We start from the raw sequence: 16,337 nt of genomic DNA, 5'->3' as shown, positions 1-16,337 counted from the left end.
GGCATTTCAGTTAAAAGACATTTATCTTTACAGACTAATACTTCAGCTGATATTATTAAGAAATAGCATGTTGTGTTTAAAGCCTGTAATCTAAAGGGCCTGTTTACCTGGGTCTCCACTACTCTCTGTGCAGTCGCATAAAGGTGATCTTCTCGCACTGCATCCTTTGGGAAATAACCAAACTGTTTGTCAATCTGAAAGAAAAAGAGAACAAGGCAGCAGTTATAGTTATGTAGAGCCACAGCAGCACTGCATAAGAAATTAACTTGAGACATGCAAAGATAATAAAGCATATGACTTCTTCTTAGTGTCATTAATGATTCAAATGATAAACAATTCAATTCAATTCAAAAGCAGCAATACATCTCACATTCACACACATCCATACATGGATTAAAATAAGAAGTGTGGGGAATGTGCCATGATTGGGTTAGTTATTCAAATGAAATAAATATTATGTTGTTTAAGTAGAATTCTGTATTAAAATTAGAAATACAATATTGGGCTATAAAAGGAACTCTTTATGCAAGGTGGATTTTGTAGTATAGTGGTTAATTATGTACCAATTAAGTACCAAATATCTGCCTCTGATTTATATGTAAGCTAATGCAAAGATTTTACACACACAACCATTTGCTAACAGGCTCTGTTTTTACAGTCTCTCTTATTTGTTGACCTCTTTCACTGTTATTTTCAAGTGTAACATAAGTTATTAGTCAATGTTTTGATGTTGTTTCTAAATATGATCATGTAACCATAAGGGAGACCTATATGGACACTGATTCAGTGTTCAGACAAAATTCTATTTGAATTTAGAACAAACAAATGTTCAAAATCACTGCAAGGTCAATGTCGTTTGGGATCAAATATGTTTCTTATTATTTACTTTGTTGTCTGTAGTACCTTAAACTGCAGTGTACCAAAGCAAAGACATTTGTGTTCATCATGGACAGTTTGATGCCAGTCAGAGTTGAGTAACTGAACTATTTGTATTGTAATCAGGACTATTCTCTTCCATCACCTGATGATAAACTCTTCAGGTAAATCAGGTAAATTATTCACTGTTAAAGATTGAGATAAAAAGACAAGTAGGGGGATGTAGATATCAGACTCACAGAGCCAGCCCAGAGGTCCTCCCTCTTTCCAGTTAGTTTGTGGTAAACAAAGATGGTGTCTCCTCGCCTGAAGCTTAGGTAACGGCAGTCTTTAGCACGGTGGTCCCTGATGGCCTGCACTCTGCTGATCAAGCCTACAGAGACACACACACACGTAAGAAAAAGAAAGATTAACATCATCAAAAACAGTGTTTGTCACAGACTCATTATGAGTAGCTCAGCACTTACTCTCACACTCTGAATCTCCACAGATTTTGTAGTCAGACAACAATCCTGTATGAAAGTGAGGCAAAAGAACGGCAACTATTCCTATACTCCATAGGACTTTGTATGCCTGCAGATGAGCCATCTTGAAGTTTTTAAGGAGTGTATCAACAGAAAAGGTCCATAATGGAAGGAAATAACTCCAGGCAGTTGTGCTGGCAAGTGGACATTGCCTCTAGTCTGTTGCTGTCACGAAGACTAAATAGTAACTGGGAGAGCTCAGATAAGATACAGGGCTTCCATTCAGATAATCATTAACACCCAAGAGCTGCTTTCAAATACAAAACATTATCTGGTGAGAGGTCAAATGATTTAGTGTTATTAAAATGTTTAATATATGTCATTAATACATTTGACTGACAGAAAACTCCAAAATTCACTCAAACAAATGTTTAGGTGAACTAAAAACTGTAAATTAAGTGGACTTTGGTCTTTAAAGGGTAACTAAACCCCCAAGTTTCGGCTAATGAGCATCTACCCAGGAATATCAAAAAATGCCATTGGAACGTCAATGCATAAATTTGGACAGGGCTGGAGTTTGTGGAATGTGGTGCGGTAGGTTATATAGGGTACGATGACAGACGCAAGTACCAAATATGTCACCGTGAACTCAGCTGACACTAAAAAAACTCCATTGCAGTACTCAGGTTTCGATCTGCAGATGGCAGGCTCTACACACATTTTCAACACAATTTGAGGAATTTTAATACTTTATGCTCAACTACTGGGATCAAGACCCACAATGATTAACAGCTCTACTAACTCCTTCATAATTTTAAAGTGTGTATATTTTGCTTTGGGTGGTATGGGGAATGTGAGATACATCATTCTTAATTTTTCCATTGATTTTTTGGTCAAATTTGTGTAAAATATCATTCCTGTTCTGTCTACCTGGGAATAGTATTTCATTAAGATTGTTTCTTATCAATTTATTATTACATTTTTTTTTATCTAGGACTGACAATCCTTGAATGGACAATGAAGGTAGTTGTGGTGCTTTTCTTCTTTCCACCACTGTTCATTACTTTGGCAACTAACGCGGCGCAGAAAGATTGCGTCATCATCCTGCGTTTGAAAACAACATGGCCACCTAGTGAGCAAGTAGTCGAGCATTCTGTGATAAAATCCTTGTTTTTGGTCAACAGAAGTATTCTTCATTATAAGTCCAGGTTTCATTCCACCTCGGAGGCATTTGATTTTATATGTATTTGATATAAAAGTGTGTTATCAGATAAAAAAAAGATGAAGTCGGACGTAGAGGAGTTGATGCCCAGGCTGCTGCCCATTGAGTTTGAAGTCAGTGCAGAGGAGCTGGACCTAAATGGAGCGCCGAGAAACCCCCGGGAGTACCTCCGACAAGTCCAGTAAGTCACCCTGAGAGACGATCTATTCCTGCAATTTAACATAGGAAAAGTCATGCGTGACTCCAGTGGCGTACTGAAGCTGTTTAAGGGGCAAGGGGCGAAACAAATAAATAAAGGCACCTCCTGTATGCCGTGGGGCAATAGTACGGTGGCCCCGAGAGCTCACAGCACTGCAACTTAAGAAAACACATGCAAAAAGGCAAAACACAAGCAAATTAAGAAAACATCTTCATCAATTTGACAGCACATGCGCAACATTTAGAAAATGCGCTGCAAAGACCACAACACAACAGAAGTGTTTCCAGAGGACACTTAAAAGTGATGCACACATACGGGCATGCTTGTAGTTTAACAGCAGATCACTGCAATAGGCTGAATCATGCGATCACATTGTTAAAATAAATCAAACACACTTACTTTTTTATATCATTTTCCAACACCACTGGCGGTAAGAGAATCTTAATAGCGCTGTGACTCAAAATTTGCGTCAACAACAAGCGTGTCTGGACGTGTGCATCACATTTAAGTGTCCTCTGGAAACACTTCTGTTGTGTTGTGGTCTTTGCAGCGTGTTTTTCTAATGTGTTGTGTTGTGGTCTTTGCAGCGCGATTTTCTCATGTGTTGTGTTGTGGTCTTTGCAGCAAGTTTTCTTAAGGCTGCGCATGTGTTGTTAAATTGATGAAGATGATTTCTTAATTTGCTTGTGTTTTGTCTTTTTGCATGTGTTTTCCTAAGTTGCAGTGCTGTGAGCTCTTGGGGCCACCGTACAATAGCACACCAAAGATCAACAAGCACCTGCCTCAAGCAGCATGAAGTGTTTCACATCTGATCAAATGCATCCGCTGTTTTCTAACTGTTGATCAGTGTCACATGGTCTGCTGTGCTTCAGTGATATCCTTTCTTTTTATCAGACTGGAGGCATCACTCTGTCCAGAGGTGGTGGTCGCACAGATCGACCCCAAGAAACTGAAGAAGAAACAAACAGTCAATGCCTCAGTGAGTTTCTTTAAAACTTTGGATAAGTCATTTCAAATGTGAAACCTCAGTCTACTCTGTAAATGCTTGAGAGTCATTTTGATGTCTTATTTAATTCTCTTTCGTGTGGTTATTCATCATAAAAGCACAGCTTTAAGAAGTTTACTCTAGTTCTGTAATAATGCTCTGAGAAAATACAATCAATTTAGGTTAAAATAAAGGAACAAGTATAAATAATATACAAAAGTTAACTTTTATACAATTTAAAATCCAGTCTCTACTGACACAATGTGTTTAATGAGTTACAAGACGCTCATGAATAACTTTGGCATGTATGAGATGAGTTGGATGTAAATAATATGGGTTTCTTTGTGTCTTAACTTACCTGAGATCTTTGCCTGTGGGTTTCAGGTGGCAGGTTGTCACGCGGCTCCAGCAGGTTTCTCCCCCAGTCTCAGTTGGCAGCAGCATCAAGTCGGTAACTTCTCAGATGTCAGACAGGTAAAAACAAAACACACATAAAACAACATCCATAGTACTACAAAGTAAAGCTAAACCTGTAACATGAAACTGAGAATTCATGTAACAGGGCAATAAAAGAAAGTCCACTTGAACCAGGGTTTGCCTGTTTCCAGACCTGTTTTAAAATATCTCTACATGACCTAGGACAGTGTATTATTTTATTTGGTAGCTGGAAGTTGAATACAAATCTGGAGTGGGAGCATTAAATTCAGAATTCATGATTCTCTACTGGGTCTGTTTTTTAAACCTTCCATGTTCAGCTTCTACAGAAAGATTGGCACATTTCTAATTGTTCCTAAAACAAACAGAGACTGGACAGAGATAAGAGAAAGGCTCTTATGCCATTACACGTTTTAACACTTGGAGGTGCTACTACATAGGAAACCTTCAGACTACTGACTTTCTGAGCGTAATGGCCTCAGGTCTGATAACAATCATGCACTGCTTTCTGATAATAAACTCAGATGTATTAATGATTGATTGAAAAAAAGACATCCAAGTTACAAAATTGTTTTAAAAAAACAACGGTTTCTTTCAACATATGGTAAAGGCACACAAACTCTGGAGCACGTTTACTTTATTGTCTTTTTTACAGTTAAACCATTTTTGAGTTCATTCTTTTTCTTTCAGAGCATCACAAAGAACAGAATCCACTGGAGCAGCCACACTCTGGATGACAACGTGCTGATGGTGAGGAGAATGATGCAGGAACCAAGTTCATTCAGTCGTTTAAATACAGTGCCATTAGAGAGACATTTCACTTCGGGATATCCTTTTTTAGTAGAATCACAAGAATCTTATGAAACTGATTTTGATGTATTTGTGCCTGTGTGTGTGCTTGTTTGTGTGTATGTGTGTTAAAAAGCCCAAGCTAACAGACGAAGAGGGCTGGAAAAAGTTTTGTTTAGGAGAGACGGTCTATCTGGGTGCTTCATCGGACTGCACAGAAGCTGAATCAGAACCAGCACTGGACTACAGCAAGGTATGAAAGTAAAGGGTTAACCTTTTATATATTCATTGTGTCTACTTAAGAAACCACAGAGGGGCAGTCCTCCCCTTTAGTGATGTTGAGTGAAAAACTGAAATAGAAGCAACTAAAAGGCAAATAGAAAGAATATCACCATTCAAATGACCAAACAGGGATTTAGTGTGGACATAAACGTTAAGACAATTAAAAGAGGAAGTAAAATGTCCAACATGAAGCCTTAGAAAGAATATAGATGTAATACATGACAAGATATATTTAGATTTTTTATATAGTTAAGTTTAAACACAAGAGATACAAGTGTACATTCAGTCTCTCCCACTGTGAAACAGATTACTGACCATAGGTGTCACTGGTATACATCTCAGCGCAGTGTTCCTTAATTTTAATTTTACAGTGATATGTTCATAAAATGTACTCTCATTTTTCTCCCGACCTTTGATTGTATGTTCTCATGGTAATTGTGTTCTTCTGACAGGTCGGCTTCCCTCCCTTTCTCAGCATCGTCAGCAGACTGAATCAGGTAAACAAACTCACATACAGACACAGAGCTCTCTCTAAACCAGTTCAACTGTCTGATGGTTATGGGTCTCCTCACAGTCCACAGTGCTGATGGTGTTGGAAAGTCTCATCAGTTGGTTTGAAGAACACGAATTTACTCCTCAGCTGGTGAGTTAATGTGTGACTTTATTTAAAACATAATGTTATGGCTTTGATTGATATGTCATTGTTTGATTCTTCTGTATACATATCTCATGTGTGTCACAGGGTCGCTGGCTGTATGCTCTGCTGGCCTGCCTGGAGAAGCCTCTGCTGCCTGAAGCTCACTCCTCCATCAGACAGCTGGCCAGGAGATGTGCTCAGCTCCGCAGTGCTCTGGTAAGACTCAGTTTAATACAGCATCCATCCAATCATCTGCCAGCCTCTGTAAGGCGTGGAGTGTTACTACAGGGTGTACAAATGTTTCTCTGTTTCTGATTCCACAGGAGAGTGAGGAAGACGAGAAACTGCCTCCCCTCAATCTGCTCATCTGTCTGGTTGCCAGGTATTCATTTTATCAAGTTTGTGATCCTACATTTTAATATGTAAAGTAGAATTTGATTAATGTATGTCACAGTGACACCAAATTGATTTCCGTCCTCTTCTCCCCCCCTGCAGATACTTTGAGCAGAATGACCTAGCAGACCAACCGGAGTGAGCGATGTTCAGCATAGAAGACATGAGAGATATTTTCTTCTGGACTGGACGCTCTGCAGTCGATGGACAGGAACCTTTCAGGGAGTCTTTGCCTCCACGTGGAGAGAACTGAACATTTCCGTGGACACTGCAGTGGAAACGAGCACTTGAAGGGTCTATGGGAGTTCTGCATTCACTGCTCTGAAAGTTACAGACAGAGCAGGATCTTTGGAGACCGGATCTTTAACTTGTGACATGTTATTTCTAGAAGCGAGACCTTATGGAGTTCAGCTGTTAAACAAGGAAGTAGCCAAAGCTGTTTGATAATGATTATTTTGTCTATTAAAGATTAATGATTTCTACAACTGCTTGTGTGGACGTCAAGGTCATCAAATACAGTTACTAATATGTCAAATGGTAAGGCTATAGACTCAGCACTGTGCATAAGGAGCGACTTTAGAGATTATCTTCTAATGCAATCAGCCAGGTTTCTCTTTGTGTCATTGTAGTAAACAATCATAAATAAACAGCCACGTCTTAGATAAGCTGTTTGAAGGCGGCACCATTTCCAGACTGCTGACTGCCTCTACTGATAAAAATGTACAAAGTTTATTTCCACATTTTATAAAGTTTGATCAGTAAGAGGTAACAGCAAATGGAGTGTGCAGCCACAACATCTCATAGAGCTGCATTGTGCTGTACTTCAGAATAAGAAACCCTCATTCACCCATTTTCATGGATTTGGTCTTAAATGCAGCAAAGGAGAGGATTTGTCTCATCTGTTTTACAGACTTTTAGATGTAAGATCTTCTGATTTTGGGGCTGTTGGCTGGACAAAACAGGTTTGAAGAAGTTGTTCAAGACTATGGAAGAACTATCAGAGGTTTATTTTGAAAAAAAAGGGAGTTATTTGCTGATTAAAAATAGGTTGTGTTTTCTGATTCTTTCTTAGTTAAAGTATCCAGTTTTGATAAAGTGTTTCCCTCACGTGAGGAGCTCAAGGTTGAGCAGAAAGATGATTCAGCTCCGTCCCTCCTCTTTGAGGACGCTTTGAGGAGGATGCAGTGAAAGATGTGTCTGGATATTTCGTTGATGATGGCGTGCTAATGAGAAAGTGGTCCCCTCCTCAGATGTCTCCTCAGTCTTGAGGATGATTGGGGTACTGTGTTCCAAGTGGTTGTCCTGACCATTTTTCGTCCTGACATCCTGAGTTTGGCTCATGATCATTGCCTTGCAGGGCATATGGGAATTAGAAAGACTTTAGATCGAGTTCTGAGGCATTTCTTTTGGCCTTGCATAAAATCTGATGTGACGCAGTATTGTAAGACTTGCCATGTGTGCCAGAGTGTTGGCAAACCCAACCAGAAGATACCTCCTACACCTTTACACCCTAACCTGACCATAATCCCCTGGTCTCTCTCAGCAGGATGAAAAACTCCAACCATCGCCTGATGAGATGGAGTCTGTTCCTGCAGGGTTTCAACCTCAACATTCAGCATATCCGTGGAAAGGACTATGTGATTGCAGATGCTCTCTCAAGGTCGTGAGTGATTGTGTCCAATCCGTAATTTACTTAGGTAGCATTTGTGGTCTGGTTAAATGTTATGATTTAGGGATGTTTAAAGGATTCTCTGTGATCGATTTTTAGAAATGTTAATCAATTAATCAATTAAAAAAAAACTGAGTTTTCTTACGCCAAAAACAATGCCGATTAAGTTGTTTTTCCCCTCAACTATATTTTCCACAGCAACAAAATGCATATAACTGACAGTATTGAATACGGGTACAACATGTTTAACATTGATTATCAACGATCAGGCTCATAAAAATATTCTCTATGGACATAATCTTATAAAGTGAAGGCTCATACTACTAACAGAAATGTAATTCAGACTCACAGTGTCCAATCTTCTTTCTACTCATTCTTATTGAGAAGAATAAACGTGTATTCGATCAGGAGTCAGCCGGGAGCGCAACCGGGTCATAATCAGTGCAGCTGCAGAAAAGTCCAAACGGCTCTGATTTGCTGGTCTGCAAACATGGCGTACTAGCAATTCCCAGCAGTCTGTTAGCTTTGCATCTAAAAGGTGGGGAAATGTCCTGATTAAAGTTGTCAACTTTCGTGTCCGTGTCGTCGTTGGCAGCATTTGCATATTGATCCTGTTTGAAAAGCGCACGTGGAGAACTGACACGCAGCCGCCAGCTGAGCGTCTCCGCTGTGCGCAACACCTTTAACAGCTGAATCACATCGAAACATGCTTTAAACTTAAAACCCCTCTCTGATAGCCGAGTGTAATATGAGACCACATGATGTTTGTTCCAAGTGACAGAAAATGCGTGTTTCGATTCATTTCTTAACGATCAATAAATCGATACTTGGCTAATTGTTTACATCCCTAATTGAAAAACATTAGTTGTAGAGTCAATATGCTGAAAAAACCACACCACACGTGTTTCCTCTAAGACCTCACCTTTAATATGAAGCAAATTACCAGTTGTACAAAAAAAATAAACAAGATGGAAAAAACATCTTCAACATCCAGAATTTGGGCGTATCACACATGTTCCCACGTGATGTGGACAGCTTTGACATTGACCAAATAGTGGAAATAAATGAGATTAAACAGCGTTGTCACATCAACTTGAAAACACAACTACTTTACGATGATGGCTGCCGTTAACACCGGGGCCTGCGGCATTCTGATTAGGATGTGATCAAACATTCAGCAGTATCTTCTGACCGCGGTGCCACAAAGAGCTTCGTAAAAATCTACTCCAGGCTGAAGATGAATCATTGGGGGATAAAATGAGGACTAAAATAACATCTCAGATCTGTTGGTGAGGCGTTCAATGACTGACTGAAAGGACTTTCCCTGCCAGACGCTCCACTGGGGCCCAAAGTTTAAAAAGTCTACGTCTCTTTGTGGTCTCTGGAGTTTGACTGAGTCTCTAAACTGACACAGATCCGTGTTCACACCTACAGTCGTTACTTTGTGGCACTTTAAAAATCATCATGTTTGAGTTCCCCGTTATCCCTCCTCAGTTAAGTTTAGCCAAATTAGCGTCTCTTGTCTTTCCTGTCTCTATCTTTATGCTCCCTATCTCCCCGGGATGACCTGCTCCTCCCTTCCTCGCTCCTCCTCTTCCTCCTCTCCTTCGATCCCTTCGAGTCCCTCCCTCCTCCGCTACTCCCTCCTCTCTTGCGGTGACTCCTCTCCTTTGATCCCTTCTTCCTGCTCCTATCTGAGGGCTTCCTCTTGCGCTTACCGCCGTCTCGGCTGCGACTGCGGCTGCTACTCTTTGACGAGGAGGACGAGGAAGAGGAGGACGAGGAAGAAGAGCGGCTAGATCCAGAGGATGAGGAAGAGCTCCCGCTGGAGGAGGATCCGGAGGAGGAAGAGGAGGAGCTGTGGCTGTGACTGCGGCCCTTCTTGTGCTCCTTTGCCTTCTTCCGTCCTCTCCCAGCAGCCTCCTCTCCCTGCGGGGGAGCAGGGATGATGCTGGGGGCCTCCTGGGTGTCAGGCAGTTTTTGAGGTGCTTCACCCCCTGTTTTCTCCTCCACAGCCTGCTTCTCCACAGCTGAGACTTGGACAGGGACGATGAAGTCCTGCTCAGGTACCGTGGGAACTGTTTGAGGACCAGGTGTGCTCTCAGGTCCTGGGACCTCAAAGGACTTAGCGGCAGGTTCCTCTGCAGGGAGGCTGATCTGAGGCTGACTGATGTTTGGTACTTCCTGGATGGTTAGGGGTGCTTCAGAGGACTGGATGACTTGGGTGTTTTCATTCTGAAGGTCTTTGGCCTCCCCCTTGCTGTCTGCCTCCCTCCCTTCTCCGTTACTCTTCCCCTCCTGCTCTGGCCTGCCCTTTACCTCCATCTCCTCTGACTTAGGACTAGCCTCCTTCTCTACCGTCTCCTCTTTCTCCTCCCCGTCTTTCACTCCCTCCTCTCCTCCCTTTGTCTGCCCTTTCCCCTCCTCGCTCACCTCCATCCCCTCTTCTTCCTCCTTTAACTCCTCCTTCTCCCTTACCTCCATCTCCTCTACCTTTTCTGCCACCTTTCTATCCCCCTCCTTTCGCTTCTCTTTCTCCTTTTCCTCTTCCTCATCATCTTCATCCTCGTCTTCATCCATCTCCTCTATCCCCTTATTACCTGTCACCTTGACTAGCTGACCTGCTGGCTTACCCTCCGCCGAGTGGTCCATCCCTGTTGTTGCTGCGATGCTGTCCTGGTCACGGTTTGGCTGTCGCCGGGGGCGGGACTCCATCTTGCTGAGGTGTTCGGCAAAAGCCTCACGCCTCTCTTCAAACACAACTGTTTGAGAAACACAGGTCGACGAAACATGATGTTAAAAACACACAAACATGTTTCACGGGTGGATGTAATCTGTATTGTATTTGTCCATCTCTCTATCCCTCTCTCCAACACGGTCTCAGCAGAAGTCTGTCTAACATGAGTCTAGTTCTGCTCGAGGTTTCTGCCTGTTAAAGTTTAAAGCTTGATCCGTAAGGCAACTGGACTGGTAGAAATTCTTGAAGACGTTTCGCCTCTCCTCCGAAAGGCTTCTTCAGTTCAGTGTCAGTGTCGTTAGCCAAGTTTCTGTCTAGGAACTAGGCTAACGACCCTTTGTGACTACCTGGACACACCCGCGACTGTTAGAGGCTTATATTCTCTAGCTCTTCTCCGGTCTGGTCAGAACTGAAAAGCCTTTTGGAGGAGAGGTGAAATGTCTTCGAGAATTTCTGCCAGTCCAGTTGCCTTACAGATCAAGCTTTGAATTACCATGACCTGAATGACTGAGAACCTATGCCTGTTAAAGGAAGTTTGTCCTTGCCACTGTAACTTGCTAAATGCTGCAAAGTGCTCTGCTCATGGTGGATTAAGATGAGCTCAGACTGAGTCCTGTCTGTAAGATGGAACTGGATCTTATCCTGTCTTGATGTTGGGTCTTTGATTACAAAAACAGATGTAGACCGTAATCTGTGATATTGTTAATTGTCTTGCAATAACATCTGTTGTGAATTGGCGCTGTATAAATTGAAATTCATTGATTAACTGAAATCCTTGTTGAGCTCTACTCACCGTTTAGTTTCTTGGTGGAGTCGTCGAGGAGTTTCGTTGTAGCGGAGCACAATTTTCCAGGCACGTAGAAAATATGCGGCTTAGTTTTGGTGCGAATGTATTTCACCAGATGATTGTTGTGGCTGGTCCACTCCTCTTGCTGGTGATGGAGAGAAAAAAGGTGAAAAATTATAAACAAACTAAACATGTTTCTCCACAACCAGTCTGATTAAATGGTTGATGTGTGAACTCACAGCTCGGGAATTCACAGTAAGCAGACATGTTGATTGACCTGCTTCTTATTGGTTTAATCTAAGCCAACACTGCCTGTTTAAAGTTTTCTGCTCATGAGTGTGCATGGTCATATGTCATGGTTCATGTAGTAGTGAGACAGTCTGCACACCCTGCCCAGTATCCCCCTTTATGTAAACTGACATGAACATGTCCAGTAGTTTGAAGTTGCCGGCATTCTCCTGCTGTGATCCACGTGTTACAGATCAAGTGCTGATAATATCAGAACCTTGTCATCTTTCTCTCATTCATAAAGCAGAGCTTGAAGATTTAAAGAAGTATTTTCTCACCAGCTGAGCTAATTCCACTTTCTGTTCCAACAGTCTCAGCTCAGTCTGTTTGGCTCTCCTCTCCTCAAACAGCTCCTTCTTTTCGGTCTCTACCTTCTTTTTCTCAGTCTCAGCCTGAACCTCGAGCTTCTGCTCGATCTCTGTGCGTCTCTTTTGCTGTTGGGGACAAAAGCAGGAGTTCATAAGAGGTGGCTAAAAGGAGGAAGATGTACTGTTACAGTGGAGAAGCATTAGGCTGTTACAGTTTTGAATATTTCCTCCATCCCAAAACTTGACACCATTGCTTTAAACATCATGATATTGCATTTAGTTACACTTTTTTCAAATAAAACTCATTTTAACTGCACATTGACACCCACAGTAAAACTTGAGTCAAAAAGATGTTTCAGCTGACCAATCAGGTTTCAGTAAAGGGTTCAAAGAGAAACAGGAAACTTAATGAAAATGAAGGTCAGATTTGTGTAGCTTATGATATTCCCTTTTCCTTGTTGGACTCTTTTCAAAGCTTCATTTTGTGTTCAGGCATTTCGATCAACAACATCCTAGAAAATGAGACGCGGTTCCTCACCCGGTCTGTAGAGACGTTGGACTCCTGTTTGAATTTCTGCAAGGTGCCCATCAGCAGGCCGAACATGCGCCGATTCCTGACCGAGATAAACAAAACACAGAATTACATTCTCATTCTTCTTTTGATTGTTTTCTCATTAATTAAAAAGTTGGTGCAAGTTAACCAGTTTTTCCACAATGATCTCAAATATATTAAGACTCATGAAGCTTGTGTTTCCTTGCCTCTGTTTGCCCTTCTCATCCATGGTCTGATCTTGAATGAGGTCTCGGCGTGTTCTCTCTTTGGAGGTAGCCACTACAGACGACTGCAACGCCGGCTGAGTGAAGGAATCATAGGAGAGCAAAACGATTAGTAAGAGCAGTTTGGTTTTCTAAACAATGAATGTCTCAGTGCTTACTTTTAAGGAGATTATTAAGAACATTATTGATGATAGAAAGCGGTGAATCAGAGGCCAATAATTTATCTAATTTGATAACATTAAACAGAAACACCTCCCTCTCTTTCCCGAGGAGACAGCACATTCATACCTTTTTGACATCGTCATCATCCTCGGCGTCGCTGTCGTGGCGTGCGTCTCTCCTGGCCCTCTGGTCCCCTGCCAGCCTGCAAGCACACATCCCAAAAGACAAGAGGCTTATTAGTGACAGATGCATCAGATATTATAGAAGAAGAAACCAATAGAATGTCATTTTAACAGCTATGAAGCCAGACAAGCTAATTAAGGTCATACATCTGTATAAGAAAGGTCAAGAGTCTAAGTAAGTTAACATTTTGATTGGGCATGAAGAGGACAAAAAAAAGGGCAGCTACAGGACATGAGACAAATGTAACAGACTGTGGGCTGTTTTCAAAAAGGAGATTGACTGAAATAAAGAGGATTTATATAAAACATCAACACAAGTCAACACAAACTCATTTCACAAAGTCTCATTTTGTAGCCTCCTCTACAAACACTTCCCCATTCTAAAAGCTGTTTGTCCCCTCACTGTTTGCACCACAGTAGATTCATCAGAGACAAAAACATTCTCAATTCTCACCTCAGCAAGGCTCCTTCGATGTCCCTCTGCTTGGCAGGAGGGCCGCCGCTTCCAATTTCTGAGAGACTACGCCTGTGAGAATCAGAGAATATAAGTTGAGTTCTTTTATTTTACCCTGTCTACACACAGATGTCCCTACACTATATATTTTTCCATCAATTGCCAGTCTGTTCAACTCCAAATTGCAACCAAACACAATATGTAAATTTGGAGATCCACATTATATAAAATGTTGTAACTTGTTTCTGATTTCGATCTCATATGACCTTCAACTCAAGTGAGATCATCTACAGACTCAGAATATTTGAAAACATGTCTCTTTGCATTGAGCTCTTCACAGCGCAGCTTTACCTGAGCAGGTTGATTCCTCTTCCTCTACCTCCACCCGGGCCTGCCATGGGGCCGCCGAGCCGACGGATCTGACCCGGTCTGTAAACACAGCAAGAGACCAGGTCAACACCAGAACAAACCCAGTCTTTGATCACTCTGCAGGAAATATCATCCCCAAAAAAGGTCCCGTTCAAAGTATTTAATGCTATCAGAGGTAAATCTGGGACGCCAAACGTGACAGGCCTAAAACAGTTGGCCTGTTGGTCTGGTTCTTCTCTGCAACGCAAAGACTACTTGAGCAGTTTTTGATATTAACTGTGTTTTAAGTGCCTACATGTTAATGCAGATACAACGAGCTTCTCTGGGTGCAGCTCGTTCAGAATCTAGAGAGTGGGAATGTTTGCTAATTAACCGACAAATGCTAGCAATTATCGCTAGTCGCGTGAGTGCTAACAACTCCGTTAGCTCATCGTTCAAAATGCTCCAATAAATAAACATCCACTCGTGCTTTTTACCTTGATTCATTGGGATCACGTCCCGTTAATTTGCGAATGTTATCGTCCACATTTTTCAGGCTTTCCTTGGCTTTATCGAGCTGGTCTTGCAAGCTCCGCACAGCCGCCGCCATCTTGCTTCTAGTTAGCGCGAATCACGTGCTCTTCTTCTTCTACGTTTTCTTTGGCTCTCTTCTTCGGGTTCACCGCCGGTAGCTGGTATCCGACGTTGCTGGCGAATGGCGCCATCTAGTGGACAGTTTTTTTTTAAAATTTTTTTAATTTTTTTTTTTATTATCACAAATGATTTTCAATTTGTGTTTCAATCTCAAAAATATCAGATGTTGTCATCTTTTAAAATATGCTCTTTTTTCCTGTTTGGTCCTAAAGCTGCATTCTTCTTTATGTCCAGCAGGGGGCGAGTCAATGGTTGCAAAAAGCAGTCTGATGGTATGAAGTCGATGAAAAATGTAGCTCTATTCACACCCTCATTCATTCTCACAACTATATACTTTATACAGGAACGTACGTAAAACAAAATAAATTTTGAAATCAAAAAAAAAAAAATCAACAAAAAACTTCATACCAACTTGTATTATGACACTTTTTAAACATCAATCGTCACATTCAATTAACCAAATATAAGGAATCCTGAACATTTCCTTTAGAATTCTGTGCATAAGAAGCACTTTTAATATCTTTTTTTAATCTGAAAAGTGAGCCATGCTCTATACCAGGGGTTCCCAAACTTTTCAGCCCCCAAAATATAGGGGCCAAAGACTTATGACCCCCACAGTCCTTCAAAGTGAATTCAATTTTCAATTCACATTTCACTTGTTCGTTTCCTTAAACACCTTTTTTACTTACCTATTGATTGAAATTGATCACATTTCCCCAAAATGGATACACAAATGAATTAATTAATACATGAATGGTGGGAATTAAAAACACAAAACATCTCTTTATTATAGAATAGAATAGAATAGAGTAGAATAGAATAGCATAGAATAGAATGTACTTTATTAATCAATTAAAGGGAAATTCAGGTGTCTGGCAGCTCATCTCCCATTGGCTAGAGAGTTATGAAGCCTAATGGCTGCAGGGGCGAATCATTTTCTGTATCTCTCAGTCCTGCAGCGAGAGATGAGCCGTCCACTGCCGCTGTTTCTCTGGTCCACAAAGAAGTTGTGAAGTAGATGATCTGTGTAATTTAGAATGACCTCTAGCTTCTTCTGTGTGCATCTCTCCACCACAGCCCCCAGTGAGTCCAACCTGGTTCCAATCACAGTGCCAGCTCTTTTCACTAGTTTGTCCAGTTGCCTTGCATCCTTGTGTTTTATACTGCCTCCCCAGCACACTGCAGCATATAATAACACACTTGCCACCACAGACTGATAAAACTTCTGCAGCATCTTTCTGCAGATGTCTAAGGATCTGAGGCTTCATAAGAAAAAGAGGCGGCTCTGCCCCTTCCTGTAGAGTGCATCTGTGTTAAGGGACCAGTCCAACTTGTTGTCCAGGTGTACACCTATATATTTGTAGGTTGGCACCACCTCCATGTCCACCCCTCAAATGTTAACTAGTTGTAATTATTATATTTGTTGTACTGTAATGCAAACCTCTACAAAGGAGTCAGTAATGTATCTCTCAGTGCATCCTGTCTGACGCAATGATATAAGATAGCATAGGTTGATACAGCTCAGAATCTGGGAGCTCATTGTTATGTTAGGGAGGCACTAGGTGCAGTTTCTCAGAGGAATGGGGGAGGAATAAAAAGTTTCATTTGCACTCCCAAAGAGCTTCTTCAAGGCTATGTCTGTATCATACTGTCTGAGACCGGAGATTATACTGTGAGAAAACATCCTGT

The 16,337-nt window shown here is 41.5% G+C and overlaps 3 protein-coding genes across 5 annotated transcripts; 1 reads left to right on the top strand and 2 right to left on the bottom strand.

Annotated features, from left to right (window-relative positions):
* Positions 1–34: 34 nt before the first annotated feature.
* On the bottom strand, positions 35–1,464 carry LOC117806494 (melanoma inhibitory activity protein 2-like). Its single transcript, XM_034675447.1, has 4 exons — positions 1,344–1,464; positions 1,116–1,249; positions 108–194; positions 35–46 (listed from the first exon to the last, which is right to left on the bottom strand). The coding sequence occupies exons 1-4, from the start codon at positions 1,462–1,464 to the stop codon at positions 35–37; spliced, it is 354 nt and encodes a 117-aa protein (XP_034531338.1).
* Positions 1,465–2,385: 921 nt separating this feature from the next.
* Positions 2,386–6,767, top strand: gemin2 (gem (nuclear organelle) associated protein 2). 3 transcript variants are annotated; one of them, XM_034674660.1, is made up of 11 exons: positions 2,386–2,472; positions 2,611–2,743; positions 3,656–3,740; positions 4,131–4,220; positions 4,872–4,931; positions 5,107–5,223; positions 5,705–5,749; positions 5,827–5,895; positions 5,995–6,105; positions 6,213–6,271; positions 6,385–6,767. In XM_034674660.1, exons 2-11 carry the CDS (start codon positions 2,622–2,624, stop codon positions 6,422–6,424), a joined length of 798 nt encoding a protein of 265 aa, XP_034530551.1. In that variant the 5' UTR covers positions 2,386–2,472; positions 2,611–2,621; the 3' UTR covers positions 6,425–6,767. The 3 variants fall into 3 exon arrangements, with proteins under 3 accessions (XP_034530551.1, XP_034530552.1, XP_034530550.1); XM_034674661.1 differs by having other exon boundaries at positions 2,395–2,480; XM_034674659.1 differs by having other exon boundaries at positions 2,425–2,743.
* A 2,088-nt stretch (positions 6,768–8,855) lies between these two features.
* pnn (pinin, desmosome associated protein) lies at positions 8,856–14,655 on the bottom strand. The gene is made up of 9 exons (XM_034674830.1): positions 14,492–14,655; positions 13,998–14,075; positions 13,647–13,718; positions 13,137–13,212; positions 12,831–12,925; positions 12,610–12,685; positions 12,042–12,197; positions 11,482–11,620; positions 8,856–10,713 (listed from the first exon to the last, which is right to left on the bottom strand). The coding sequence occupies exons 1-9, from the start codon at positions 14,602–14,604 to the stop codon at positions 9,461–9,463; spliced, it is 2,058 nt and encodes a 685-aa protein (XP_034530721.1). The 5' UTR covers positions 14,605–14,655; the 3' UTR covers positions 8,856–9,460.
* Between the last annotated feature and the right edge of the window lie 1,682 nt (positions 14,656–16,337).

This window comes from Notolabrus celidotus, chromosome 22 (assembly GCF_009762535.1).
Source record: "Notolabrus celidotus isolate fNotCel1 chromosome 22, fNotCel1.pri, whole genome shotgun sequence".
In the NCBI taxonomy this organism is placed as follows: domain Eukaryota; kingdom Metazoa; phylum Chordata; class Actinopteri; order Labriformes; family Labridae; genus Notolabrus; species Notolabrus celidotus.
This window is presented reverse-complemented; position numbering and strand designations above follow the sequence as displayed.